At 32.4% G+C, this 14,283-nt stretch overlaps 1 protein-coding gene and 1 long non-coding RNA gene across 2 annotated transcripts; both read left to right on the top strand.

The window, feature by feature from the left end:
* The first annotated feature begins 695 nt into the window (after positions 1 to 695).
* Positions 696 to 5,124, top strand: LOC107923972 (ETO1-like protein 1). Its single transcript, XM_016854196.2, has 5 exons — positions 696 to 1,608; positions 1,699 to 3,408; positions 3,651 to 3,942; positions 4,235 to 4,544; positions 4,630 to 5,124. Exons 1-5 carry the CDS (start codon positions 1,478 to 1,480, stop codon positions 4,848 to 4,850), a joined length of 2,664 nt encoding a protein of 887 aa, XP_016709685.1. The 5' UTR covers positions 696 to 1,477; the 3' UTR covers positions 4,851 to 5,124.
* Positions 5,125 to 9,290: 4,166 nt separating this feature from the next.
* LOC107923193 (uncharacterized) lies at positions 9,291 to 11,179 on the top strand. The gene is made up of 4 exons (XR_005921104.1): positions 9,291 to 9,712; positions 9,991 to 10,183; positions 10,278 to 10,399; positions 10,947 to 11,179. It is a non-coding gene; the product is annotated as an uncharacterized lncRNA (long non-coding RNA).
* The last annotated feature ends 3,104 nt before the right edge of the window (positions 11,180 to 14,283 follow it).

Here is a 14,283-nt window from a genome sequence, read left to right on the forward strand (position 1 = left end):
GTGTGTAATTGTGGAATAATGAAAAATAATAATAGTGTCTATTGTTTAATAAGTCTTCAGTTTTAGAAGTTTTTGTTTGCTCTTGTAACACGTTTTTTAATATTGTTTATGTATGTAATTTTAGTTTTACAAGTAATTTTAGGGATGATTTTCTCTAGTTTGGTAAATGCTCAATTCTTTTGTCGATTTTCGCTCACCACTTTGAACCATTTGGGGCTAATTTCCTTATCGCATTAGGTGTCCACCATCTATGACGAGGGTTTATTTATTTATTTCTGAACTATATAGTTCCATTCATTTAATGAATTTATTTTAAAAAAAAATACTAATCTTTATTATAATATTTAATTGAATCAGTATTATGAATTAAATAAATCTAATTTTTTCTAAAAAAATAAATCTAATTTTATTGAAAATTGATTTAAGATATTACTAAATGACATTTGTTTTCTTTAAAAGTTCCATATTTTTCGGCTCAAAAACTTGTACTGAAATTATTTATTCTTTTTTTTTAATTCTGAAATTATTTTATTTTATCATAAAAATTGATGTACATGAGACAACTATACAATAATCCTTCACTAAAATTATCTTAATCTGCCTGTCTCTCTCTGACATCCCACTTTCTTTCCTTTCAATTTTTTTATTACAATTATTTATTATAATTATTTAAGCGTAGTTATGTTTTTTATTTTGGGGGGTATTTTCTTCCAAGCTGTATTTCTGGTGTCCAACGTAAATGAGTGAGAAAAGAAAAAGAAAAAACAAGATATAACTTTCCCTTTTACCAAACAAAAGAAACGTTACAAACAGCATAGGAAAGTTGAGACAGTGGACACTCAGGAATTTCTATCTTTATTTTTCTTTTTTGTTCCCTTTTGATTCAAACTTTGATCTCCCTCTGCCTCTGCCTTCTCCAAAGCCTCACCTCAGCTTTTCCTCTTCCAACTCTCTTCTATCTCTTTCTCACTCTCCACAACTAAGAGTGTGTTTCTCAAGGTATTTTGGCTTTATTTTGGGTTTGGTTGTCTTTGAGGTAAAGATCTTCGATTAATTGTTATTGGGTAATTGATTAAGTTTGGATGTGTCTTAACACCCTCGACTAGTTGATTTTTCTTTTACAGTGGACAGAATCATTTTTTCTCCTTTAATTTCTTGTGTGTAATTATAGACTGTACCGGTTTGTTTAATAGATGCTCCATACTGAAAACATAGTGAATGATTGTTTGTTTCTGGTGTTCTGTTGGCTTGTATTAAATGTCTTTAATGGAAGTTTTGTTGCTTGGTGATATGGGAGGGAAGGGTGTTTTAGCCCAATAATAGTAGTGTGATTATAAATAAGAAAGGGAACTGTTCTGGATTTTTTTTCTTCAAAAATTTTCTGTGATTGTTTTTTGAGTTTGGGAAAGAGAGAAGAGCAAGAAGACCCTATTTGGTTATTGTGGAGATCTGGGACTTGTTTAATCTGTTATGCCCGATGAGGACTTTCTTTCCCTCTGATTCATGTAAAGAGTCACAGCTTAATGCTATTAACCCTCAGTCTTGGCTCCAAGTTGAAAGAGGGAAGCTTTCCAAATTATCTTCTTCCCATACCAATTCTTCATCCATGTAAGTATTTGTTTTGATTTAATGAGTTTCTTCTAGTTTCCATTTTTTTTTTAAAGTTGAATTGAGATTGTTTTGGTAAATTTGCTGTAGAGAATCATTTATCAAGGTTCCTGAGCCACCGATATTGCCCTTCTTTAAACCTATTGACTACGTAGAGGTTTTAGCTCAAATTCATGAAGAGATGGAGTCATGTTCTCCTCAAGAGAGGTCGACTCTTTATTTATTACAATTTCAGATCTTTAGGGGCCTTGGAGAAACCAAATTGATGCGAAGAAGCCTCCGCTCTGCTTGGCAGAGGGCTGGCACTGTCCATGAGAAGCTTGTTTTTGGGGCATGGTTAAGGTATGAAAAGCAAGGAGAAGAACTTATTGCTGACTTGCTTGCGACTTGCAATAAGTGCGCACAAGAGTTTGGGCCAGTAGATGTTTCTCAGCTTCAAGTCGAGGTGAATGGCTGTTCGAAGGAGACTGTTGTGATGAATGGGGACAAGAGCCTGAAAAATGTGAACTTTAAGATTGGTGATGAGATAATAGTTTGTGATAGGCAGAAGATTGCTTCTCTTTCGGCCCCATTTCATGCTATGCTTAATGGGTACTTCACTGAGTCGTCTTCTCAGGACATAGATTTATCTGAAAACAATATCTCCCCATTGGGTATGAGGACAATTGGTGAGTTCAGCATCACAGGCAGTTTGAGTGAAGTTCATCCTGATCTTTTGTTGGAAATTCTAGTTTTTTCAAATAAGTTTTGTTGCGAAAGACTCAAAGATGCTTGTGATAGGAAACTTGCATCTTTGGTTTGCACCAAAGATGATGCTGTGGAGTTTATGGAATACGCCATTGAACAGAATTCCCCTGTCCTGGCAGCATCATGTCTGCAAGTTTTCTTACACGAACTGCCTGATTGTTTGAATGATGAACGGGTGGTGGAAATATTTAGCCATGCAGATAGACAACAGAGATCAATCATGGTTGGACAGGCCTCATTTTCTCTGTATTGTTTGTTAAGTGAAGTAGCTATGAACCTTGATCCCCGATCTGATAAAACTGTTTGTTTCCTAGAACAATTGATTGAATCAGCTGAAACTGATAGAGAGAAATTGCTAGCTTTTCATCAGTTGGGATGTGTAAGGCTTCTGAGGAAAGAGTATGATGAAGCTGAAGGTCTTTTTGAGAAAGCTGTGAGTTTGGGTCATGTTTACTCCATTGCTGGTTTGGCTAGACTGGGTTACATTAAGGGTCATAAACTCTGTTCTTATGAGAAGCTCAGCTCCGTGATTTCTTCTGTTAACCCACTGGGGTGGATGTATCAGGAAAGGTCATTATACTGTGAAGGTGATAAAAGGTCAGAAGACCTTGAGAAAGCAACCGAACTTGACCCAACTCTCACATACCCCTATATGTATCGGGCTGCTTCCCTAATGATGAAACAGAATGTTCAAGCTGCTCTTGCTGAGATCAACCGTGTTCTTGGGTTTAAACTTGCATTAGAATGCATGGAACTCCGATTTTGTCTTTATTTAGCTATTGAGGATTACAAAGCAGCCATTCGTGATGTTCAGGCAATTCTAACACTTTCCCCAGATTACAGAATGTTTGAGGGACGAGTGGCAGCATCCCATCTCCGTACGCTTGTGCGTGAGCATGTTGGCAGTTGGACAACTGCAGATTGTTGGATGCAGTTGTATGATAGGTGGTCTTCTGTTGATGATATTGGATCTCTCTCCGTAATCTATCAGATGCTTGAATCTGGTGGGGCAAAAGGTGTTTTATACTTCAGACAATCATTGCTTCTCCTCAGGTATATACATACTTCCAGTCTTTTATGGACCTTCTGACAGAATATCTTTTAATTTAAAGGTCTGCAGCTTTTCTCACCCCCCCCGGGGGCCATTTTATAGCATCCATTTTCTTCCCCATCTATCCACTATATATGCTCACCCCCCCCCCTTTCAATTCATCATTTTCTCCCCATTGCCGTTAGTTTGGTTTGCTGTATCATGCTTAAATGACTTGCAAGAACTTGTGGCTTCACTTGATCAGGTTGAATTGTCCTGATGCGGCTATGCGAAGTTTAGAATTAGCTCGTAGACATGCATCCAGTGAGCATGAACGCCTGGTTTACGAGGGATGGATCCTATATGATACTGGTCACTGTGAGGAAGGGCTTCGAAAGGCAGAAGAGTCTATTAAAATTAGTAGATCCTTTGAGGCGTTCTTCCTTAAAGCGTATGCATTGGCTGACTCTAGTCTCGATTCATCTTGTTCTTCAACGGTTATTTCACTGCTTGAAAATGCCTTGAAATGCCCCTCAGATAATCTTCGGAAAGGTCAAGTAAGGTTTCCTTTTCCCTACCCCTTTCATCAGAAAATATGCTATATGTAACTACACTTTACCATATTTGCCTTGATATATAGCAAGGCTTACATCATTACAAATTTCATGTAGTTTTGCTAGGAACCTACTCCGTTTTAACTTGGTTGAGTTTGCCCTAATGATGCTAAATGGTTACCACAGTCTACCAAAGATTCTAATGTTGTGCTTGGTATTGTCCGTGGTTCCAATTTTGGTGTTGAAAAACATGGGTTTTCAGCATGTCTAATCTTGGTTTGAGTTCTTTTCTCAGGCTCTTAATAATCTTGGAAGTGTCTTGGTTGATTGTGGGAAATTAGACTCAGCAGCCGACTGCTACATTAATGCCCTTAAAATTCGTCACACGAGAGCCCATCAAGGCCTTGCACGTGTCCATTTTCTCAAAAATGATAAGGCCACCGCATATGTTGAAATGACCAACCTTATTGAAAAGGCTAAAAATAATGCATCCGCATATGAGAAGAGGTCCGAGTACTGTGACCGTGACCTCACAAAGGCAGATCTTGAGATGGTCACTCAAATAGATCCACTCAGGGTATATCCTTACCGGTATCGAGCTGCAGGTCAGAACATATACATGTATTATTATAAAGGCCGTGTTAGCAAATTTTCGAACTAAAGGCTGTTTTGGTTGTGTTGATCAAACAGTGTTAATGGATAGCCGCAAGGAGAAGGAAGCCATTGCAGAACTGTCAAGGGCAATTGCATTTAAAGCAGACCTTCACCTTCTACACCTACGAGCTGCCTTCCATGAGCATGTTGGTGATGTCTTGGCTGCCCTTCGAGATTGTCGAGCAGCTCTCTCTGTTGATCCTAACCATCAAGAAATGTTGGAACTTCGCAGCCGTGTCAACAGCCATGAACCATGAATCTCTCTCTTGTTTTTTTTGGATAAAATGCGAAAGGGAAAAAAATGGAAATTATAACTTATATATGGAAAAAAGCATGGTAGGGGGAAGAGATTTTGCATTGAATGATATCATTAGTAGTTATTATCATCATCATAACATGATATGTTACCTTTGTAATTTATCCTGTAAGAATTTTTGGTCAATGCCATGTTAATCTTCTTCTGCCAAAAAATCAAAAGGCTTACAATTTGACGCGTTAATAGTGTGCAATTCATGTCTCTGATTCTATATATGAAGTTTCCGTACGCCAAAAATTGTGGAAGTTTCAATATTATGTTTTTCTGAGTAATGGCTTGATTAATAAAGGAAAAGGCCAGCAGCTAAAAATGCTTATTTAGTATTTGTTTTTGGAAGCAGAAAATATCAACATATCCCAACATCCAAGTCGGAAGCTGAAAATATTTTAATTGGTGTTGGAAAAATGAGAATTTTCATTATATCTCACATCGCTAAGGGAGAAGGGGGTTAGAAGGTTTTAAAGCCTATATAAGAATTGAACTGGTTAGTTTTAACATTCTTCTCACTTTCTCTCTCTCTTTATTGAGTATTTTCTTTTACTCCACCTTGTTGAATTTTATTCTTAAAGACTCAAGCTTATTTTTTGTATTTTTCACTTTTCCTTAAAATTTTTCAAAATTTTCTAAAAATATCCACTCACTTTTTTTTGTCTAATAAATACTAGACTTAGCACATAAGAGTGTCTATTGTGACCTACTCTTTTTTTTCAGAACCTATCTGGTATGCGAACCTATGTGGCACACATTCTAACACTTGGTGTTGTTCCACCAACATCCCAAGAACTTACCTGATGCACAAATTTCTCCAACACTTTTCCTTAAAATTGTCTTCTTAAAATTGTCTACTCAATTTTTCACTTTTCCTTGAAATGTTCCTAGAAACCTACATTGTGCACAAGTTTCTTTAACAATTGAGGGGTGTTTGATTTGCAGAATCTTAAATTACGTTCCGTAATAGAATTTCGAGAATGTGATATTACGGTTGGAATATGTGATTACCTTGTTTGATTCATTTAGCATGAATTTAAGATTCCGATGTTTGGTTGAAGAAATGTAAGATTACCTGGATGCACATTTTACTTATTTTAGGATTTTTTTAACTAGTTATTTTAATATTTTTTATTCTCAATTTTCATAAAATTACGATAAATTATTACAATTTTTACTTTTTTATTGTAATTTATATATTAATAAGTAAATATATTGTGTTGAAATAAATTTATAAATCAAAATTATAATAATTCATAAAAAGTGATTGCAACATTAAACATAATTAGTATAGTAATAAATAAATTATTAAATAAAATATAATGATTATAATTGTAATTATGGTATCTACTGGCCTATTGTTAAGATTTTTTTAAATTAAACTTTATTTAAGAAAAAACCTAAATTGATTAGAATAAAAAATAAAGGAAAGACAAATTAGTACAAATTTTAAGATTACGCCCGTAATTTAAGATTACCTAATAAATGGGTCATATTATAGGATGGTCGTAATGTGAGATTAAGGGATGACTGGCATGTTGAAATCTAAACATCATAATCTCATTCTAAAATGTAATATCACGAGTCATAATGTTATATTCGGCGAACCAAACACCTCATTGGTGTCGTCCAACAAGCATCCTATCATTACCGCTCTTTCCTAGGAACTTATCTAGTGCAAAAATTTCTCTAACACTTGGTGTCGTCCCACCAGCATCCTACCCTTCCTTAGGATGTCCACTCATTTTTTCACTTTTCCCTCAAAATATTTCAAAATTTCAAAAAATGCCCAATGTCCAAGAATGAGTGCATGTCTATTTAGGAATGATTTTATATAAGAAAAATTTGGTATTTAAGAGTATCATTTTGATCCATCTCTTTTTTTTAAAAATCTACTCTAGACAAAATTTTCTTACACTTGGTGTCATCCCACCACCGCCGCCACAAACATTCAGGATTAATTTGGATCGGTGGTGTGTATATCTTTGGTAAGGTTAAAAACAACGATGATGGTGAGATTAATTACTATAGCTGTAAGATAAAAATTTTTACCATACCATAACCATTAAAACCAACGATGACGGTGGTATTAATTACTATAGCTATAATATAAAAAATTTCACCATACCATAACCACCCACGAAAGAGGCCTCAGTTTGTTGCAGGAGACACCCTAACGACTCTAAAGGAGTTAAGCCCTCCTCATAAAAAGCCTTGCAAACAACAAACAGAAAACAGAACCAATGACTAGCTCATTTCTCAGTTCTAATTTCTTTGACCAATGATTTTTACTTAGTCAACCTACCAACACATGAAGGATGATTACCTTATACTATCCCTTATACACCAGAAAAGTTAAAATAATTACGGTGGTTTTTGAGATGCTACTCTATGCGTTTATAACATATTAAAAATAATAAAAACCACAATTTATTTTTATTTTACTAACAATATATAAAATAATTATAAAATTTATATTATTTTAAATTAAAAATATATATATATTTTAATTTTTGTGCTTTCAAATTAAATCCCAAAAATACATTCAAGATAATAACAATCACAACTCAATATATTAACATATTGCATTTCTTACATAAAATTGAATTATCTTTTTTATATACAAATGCTGAATTCGAATCTCTAAACCAACATTTAAAAACAACAAAATTAAAAATAATCAAAAAAAAAACCTAAAAGAATACAATAACAATTTATGTATTCATAACTAGATTTGCTATTTTTATATGGTCTGAGTCTTGGGCAAAAACTTTTTGACCTAAGTTAAGCCCAATCTAAATATATTATGTTATTAAAAAATATTATATTATTTATTTATGTTAAATAATAATTTTATATATTTATATTTATATTAAATTATTAATCAAATAACAATTAAACCCATTGCCCAAAATCTAAAAGAAAACTTACCCAACTAAATATCTCAATCCAAAATATAAAATTTTAAAAATTATATTTAATACAATAAAATATTTATTATTTTTATAGTAGTCTTTTTTTAATACAAATAATTTTTTTATGTATTTTTAATGTGTTAGAAAGCTTTTATTTTAACAATTTTAGTGCATTTAGTATATTATATATATTTTTAAATATTTTTAAATAGGGTTAAAAATAAAATTGGAACTCGAATTTGTCCATTTCTCCCAAATTGATACTTATGGATTTTTTTTTGTCCCTGATTGGTATCCAATTTTGTTTCCGTCAACTAAATCGGTACCTGAGTCTAACGCCGTCAAGTTTAGGATACATGACATAAATGACATGATTTTTCTTTTTGATTCCTTTTTTGTTTTTTCTTCTTTCTTCTTCCTTCCTCAACCCAAGTTGCTACCTCCATCGTTGCCGACAATTGGCCTCCTTTTCGACCTGAAAATGGCACCAGAGTTAAGCTCTCTTTTGCTCATTTGAAATTAAAATTTTCAAAGAACAACCCAGAGACCACGAAGAAATCGAATACAACTGAGCATCCAAGCATAATACTAATAGTAGAAAAAAATTAAATAAACTTTCCATTTTGTGAACAGTCAAAAGTAATGCCCCAAGATTCAATATTTCAGTTTTATCATTTGATTCTTCCTGGCGACAAAACAAAACAAAATGTATTCCAGAGCTATTTTTATTTGAGAAGAAATTATAGCTAAAAAAGAAAGCGAATAAAATCCTGCAAACCCATTAATTCGATCAAGAAATAGAAGAGGAATACAAAATATTTTTAAAAAAGTGCGTGAGAGAGAGATTATAGATTCCAATGAAAAATTTGGGTTTAAAGATTCAACAACATCCATTACTTCGCTCGTCGAGCTTGCTCCAGCTTCATCAATGGCGGAATTCATTATTTCCTCCAAATCTCTGCCTTTAAAACTAATATATTGATAGCAAGATAAATTTGTATTTTAATATATTTATTTTGGCTAATTATCGAATAAAATGCTAATAAATTTAGGTTTTCCTTATCAAGAATAAAGTTGGTTTAAACTCTTACAAAGATAGGCTAAATTGGAACAAAAAGCAAAGAGAATGGCTTGATTGAAAGATTGAAGAATCAAAGATGACTGGATAAAGATGGAAAGGTTAAAGATATATTTTTTTAAGTGGCTAGATAAAGATTGAGAGATTTTTTATATTGTTAAAATTTTGAAATTAATTTGAATTTAATTTCTAGTTTAAATTTGATTTTTAAATTTTTTAGGAAAAATCTAGTTAAGTTTTAACACTACATGTTTGGTTGCCAATACACCCCTAATCAGTGGGTCCCACTTAAGCCTCATTTATTCCCTTGTTTGGTTCATGGTAATGCTATTACGGGTGTAATACATTCCTGACCTAATCGGTGAAATTCACCGATTTGTAATACATCCCCAAAGCTCAGTTTAGGTTACCCTCCCTGTTTTACCCTCCTGATTGGCTTTCCTATTGCGTCTCCTCTTCCTTCCTTCTGCCTTCTGTCGATTTGCTCAACCGATTTGCTCCCTCTGTCTCTCAACCTTTTCTTTTCTTTTACTTTACAGCCATTGCTGGAGTTCTTGCAAGAGCGACAACTATACCCAGATGAACAGATCTTGAAAGCAAAGATCGAGCTTTTGAACAAGACAAATATTCCATAAGAGCCTGTACCGCACCGATGATGTCCCTCAGGACATGGTCGATAGGAGAGTCGAGGTTGTCGCTCGTCTCAAAGCTTTGGAAGATGCCGCCGCTCCTCTCGTTACTTTCTTGCAAAACGCTAACGCTGTTCAGGAACTGCGTGCTGATAAACAGTATAATCTCCAGATGCTTAATGACCGCTACCAGGTCTGTTCCCCCCTTTTTCATGAATTTAAGGTTATTTTTATGTTATTTTAACCCCTTCTTGATTTTTAGTGAATAACCCATTCAAGTGTGAAATTGTATTAGTCATAACATTATGTGATTTTTAAGGAAAATATAAAGAATAACCAAATAGATGCATATGCTTTCTTGTGCTAAAATTCTAGCATGCTCTTTGTTGTTACAGTTTTGATTTTGCCTGGGTTTGAATTAATTGAAGTTTTTTTTTAATTTAATGGTGGATAAAATTATTTTTTTAACAGATTGGTCCAGATCAAATAGAGGCATTATATCAGTATGCAAAATTCCAATTTGAGTGTGGCAACTACTCTGGTGCTGCTGACTATCTGTATCAGTATCGGGCTTTATGTACTAACAGCGAAAGGAGCTTGAGTGCATTGTGGGGATATTGCTCTTGAAGAACTTAATCGTTTGAAAGAAATAATCGATTCCAAGGTTTTGGTTATATCCCCATTGATTATTCGGTTTTTATTTTGACAATTTGCTTTCCGATTATTCGTTGACTCATTTATTGGTCTTTTTGCTGCAGAGCTTCTCATCACCTTTGAACCAAGTTCAGAGTAGAATATGGCTTATGCATTGGAGCCTCTTCATCTTTTTCAACCATGACAATGGAAGAACACAGATCATTGACCTATTTAATCAAGACAAGTATGTCACTTTAACAACTAAACTTAAGGTTTCCATGTTTTGTTACTGATGTTGTTAGTTGCATCATTTGTGTGGTAGTCACATCTGTGCTTATTTGTTCTTTGTGCATTTTCCTGTCTTTTTATGCCATGACTTACTTCTGTTTCAAGATCCTGCTATGTTCACATGCTTCGGTTTTGATTGTGTTGGAATGGAACATGTTTAGAAACTTTGTGGATTTCTTTTATCATTTGCATGGTTTTTTTAATATGAAAAGTTAATGCACTACCTACCATGTAATTTGCAAAATGTTTGTTCAAAGATTTGAGGCTAAAGTAGGTGATATCTTCGCATTGACAAAGAAAGTATGTGTCCCATAAAGAACTGCAATCAAACCAAAAACAAAGAAAGTAGTGTTAAACCACTAATGAACATGTCTAGAAGTGTGTATATGGTATATGCCCCATGTTTTGAAGTCTTTACTCTTTAGCATGTCTAAGAGCATGTGTATAGTATTTGCATGTTGAATTTTATATAAGCAAATTAAGTGATCAGTTTACTAATGCAGGGAAGAAGTAGATGAGTTGTGCCGACCATTGGAAGAGAAAGAGGACAGTTCATGTACTGCCTCAGATCAGTTTTCTTGTATCACAATATAATGAACTTTGCTAAACAAGTTATGCGTGCAATTTAGTTGGAGAGGTTTTTTGTTAGGTCATGTAAGACTTTTGTTGGTTAAACTATTAGAAATTCAAGAGCAAATTGGGTCCTCTAATATAAAAATGAGCAATTTAGTCCTTATATAATTCGTTTTGAAGCAAACAAGTAACTTTTGAATAGTTTTAATATTTTTCTTATCTAAATGCTCGTGGAAAAAATTGAAAATAAACATGTCTAAAAGTTTAATCATAAAAAATCCATCTTTCTACAGAAAATATAACAAAAAAAGTTAAAATAAACGAAGAAAACAACATTGAAGACCAAAATTGCTGCAAGTCAAATCTAGAAACAAAAATGAAATTGAATACATAATTCATTATTGGGAAACAGAATACATAATTGGGAATATGAAGAAAAACCCTAATTCATTATGTTGTTAAGTAAATTTAACTTGGGTTGCTGATGGTAAAGTAACAATCATAAAATCATTATTCAAAGTCAAGTTCAAATATTTTAATATTTGATAGAAGAAATTGATGAAGTTTGTTGATACAATCATAAGAATATTTAATTTTATTAAATTATATATTTTTGTTAAATTATATTTAATAATAATAATTTTATAGTATTATATATTATGATTTTAGTAAATTCATATAAGAATATTTAATACTAAGAATTTTATTAAATTATATATTTTTGTTAAATTATATTTAATAATAATTATTTTAAATTATATTTTATAATATTATATATTATAATTTTAATAAATTCATATATTTTATCAAATTATATATTATAAAAAATATATTTAATAATAATTATGTTAAAATATGATTAAATTATTTATTATTTATATTAATAATCTTATTAAAATTTAATAACAATAACAATAATCAGTTACCTAAACAAATTTATGCTAAGGGTATTCTAGTCATTTTAGTTTTTTCCATTATGCTATTACACCTCTATTCCATTCAACCAAACACAAGATTACTATTACGCCTCTATTCCATTACATTCAACCAAACAGTTGATTTGCTATTACACCTCTAATCCAATACACCTCTATTCCATTACACCTCTAATCCAATACACCTCTAATCCAATACAGCGAACCAAACTTGCCCAAAACTGTGTATAAATAACTAATGACTACAACCAATTAAACACACACTTTGACTTTTGGAATTAATCAAATTCTTTTATTTTCTTTCCCTTCCTGCGTCACTTTTCATTATGCCATTTCAATTCTTTTCCTTTTACTTTCAACTTTTTAGTTTAATTACCTTCCAAGGCCCTTCCCCTTCCCCTGTCCATCTTCCATCATTTCATTTAAATCATTTATTTTCAAGTATGATTCTTTCCATAATTAATTAAACCCTATTTAGCCTTAGTTCGGATATCACTTCGACAAAGTAATCGTGAGATATGAACCTACACTAAATACTTTACAATTCGGTATTCGCTATCTCTCCAATATATGGGATAGTACAAATTCGTCCCTCAAAGTTAATTCGACTTCAATTCAGAAAGTGTGTTGGGTTGGAATTGTTTAGCGTACAATTGGAAAGTTGAGTCAGCTGTGTTGTATTCAAAGTCCTGTGAACAAATTGGTGTGTTCAATTGGAGAAAGCTAGTTGGATTCCGTTAAGGGAAATAGTGATCGGATTTAAACAACCCACACGGTTGAGGTCGTTAATTCGATTTGGGCTTTTCAGATTGTAAGGTTGTCGAAGTCTTAAATTACAGATACGTGCCACGTGGTTAGAAATTCGATAAGGGTCGATTTGCAGGTGATACTGGGATCGACTACGGGAGGAAGAGTTGGCAGTTTTATGAATCCTCGATTGCTATAACCAGCTTATCGCTTGGAAAGGAAAATTTATTTCAAGGATCGATTCAAGATTGGAGTACACCGAGGCTAAGGCTAAGCTTAAAAATATTTTATTACCAGTTTACTTTAATTGCTTATTTTTTTTTTTTTGCAATTTCGAATCTGTTTTTATTTTATTTTATTACACTTTGTGTAATACCCCGAAAATTTTTACAGTAAGATATTATCTTTGATATAGTAAGGAAGTAAAGTGACAAAAAGGAGAATTTTGAGTTATGACAACATTGGGAAGTATATTATGACATATTAATTAAAGAAAGGATTAAATTGCAAAAGTGAGAAAAGTTTTGTTATCCAAGAGTAAATACTCAAAATTTGAGGGGTTAAAATGTAAATATGAAAAGTTGAAGGACCAATAGTATAAATATTTTAAGGTTGGAATAATCCAGAAACTAAAGAAAATGGATGAATTGGGACCAAATTGAATAGATGAAAAATTATGAGGGACTAAATCGTAATCTTACCAAATTAAGTGATGACTTAAGGATGGAATTTTAAAAGATCTAAAGGGCAAAATGGTCAATTAGAAGAAAGAGAAATCTAGAAAATAATGATGATGTTGGAGATATTTTAGATTAAATAAATAAATAAATATTAGTTTATTAATATTTTAATTTAATTTTTAAATGACATTTTATCATTTTATTATTATTTTATTTAGTATATATATATGTGGAAGAAAAGATCGAAGAATCATCTTCCTTTCCCATGCATTTCACGTTAGAAGAGAAGGGAAGAAAGAAAGTTTTGCTTTCTTTACAATTTGGTCCTTCCACCAAAAATTTATCATTTTCACCTAAAAATCAAAAGAATTTCCATAGCTACCAAGAGAGAAAAATGTTAAGGAGACTATGGGGAGCTAGAATATCAAGTTAGATTCGAGAAATAGAAGCTGGAGGAGAGAGAAAATCAAGTTAAAGATTGAAATCAATAGAGCAATGTAAGAACATCAAGGTTTCAATATATTTTTAAGTTTAATATTATTGAAAAAGTATGAAATTGATGTTAATGTAGGGTTTTATTATATAAGGTTCTATGTTCTTGATATGTTTGTGAAGGGAAACAAGAGGAATTGATAGAAAATATTGTAGAGAAAGGAAAGGAGGGTGTTATAAATTTGATTATCAACATCTTGCACTAAAACAGTTTTAGACAGTAGCAGTAGGTTAACTTTGAAAGATCAACATAAATCATGGAAATTGAATTAGAGGATGAAAAAAATATGGAATTAAATCTTATTGAGTCTAGTTTCTCATAGAAGAAACGGTGTAAGTAATGGAATTGTAAATCATGAGATATAATGAATTTTATTAGATAAGGTCAGAATGATTTCGGGTTCCCCTGTTCT

Source organism: Gossypium hirsutum, chromosome D11 (assembly GCF_007990345.1).
Source record: "Gossypium hirsutum isolate 1008001.06 chromosome D11, Gossypium_hirsutum_v2.1, whole genome shotgun sequence".
Taxonomy (NCBI): domain Eukaryota; kingdom Viridiplantae; phylum Streptophyta; class Magnoliopsida; order Malvales; family Malvaceae; genus Gossypium; species Gossypium hirsutum.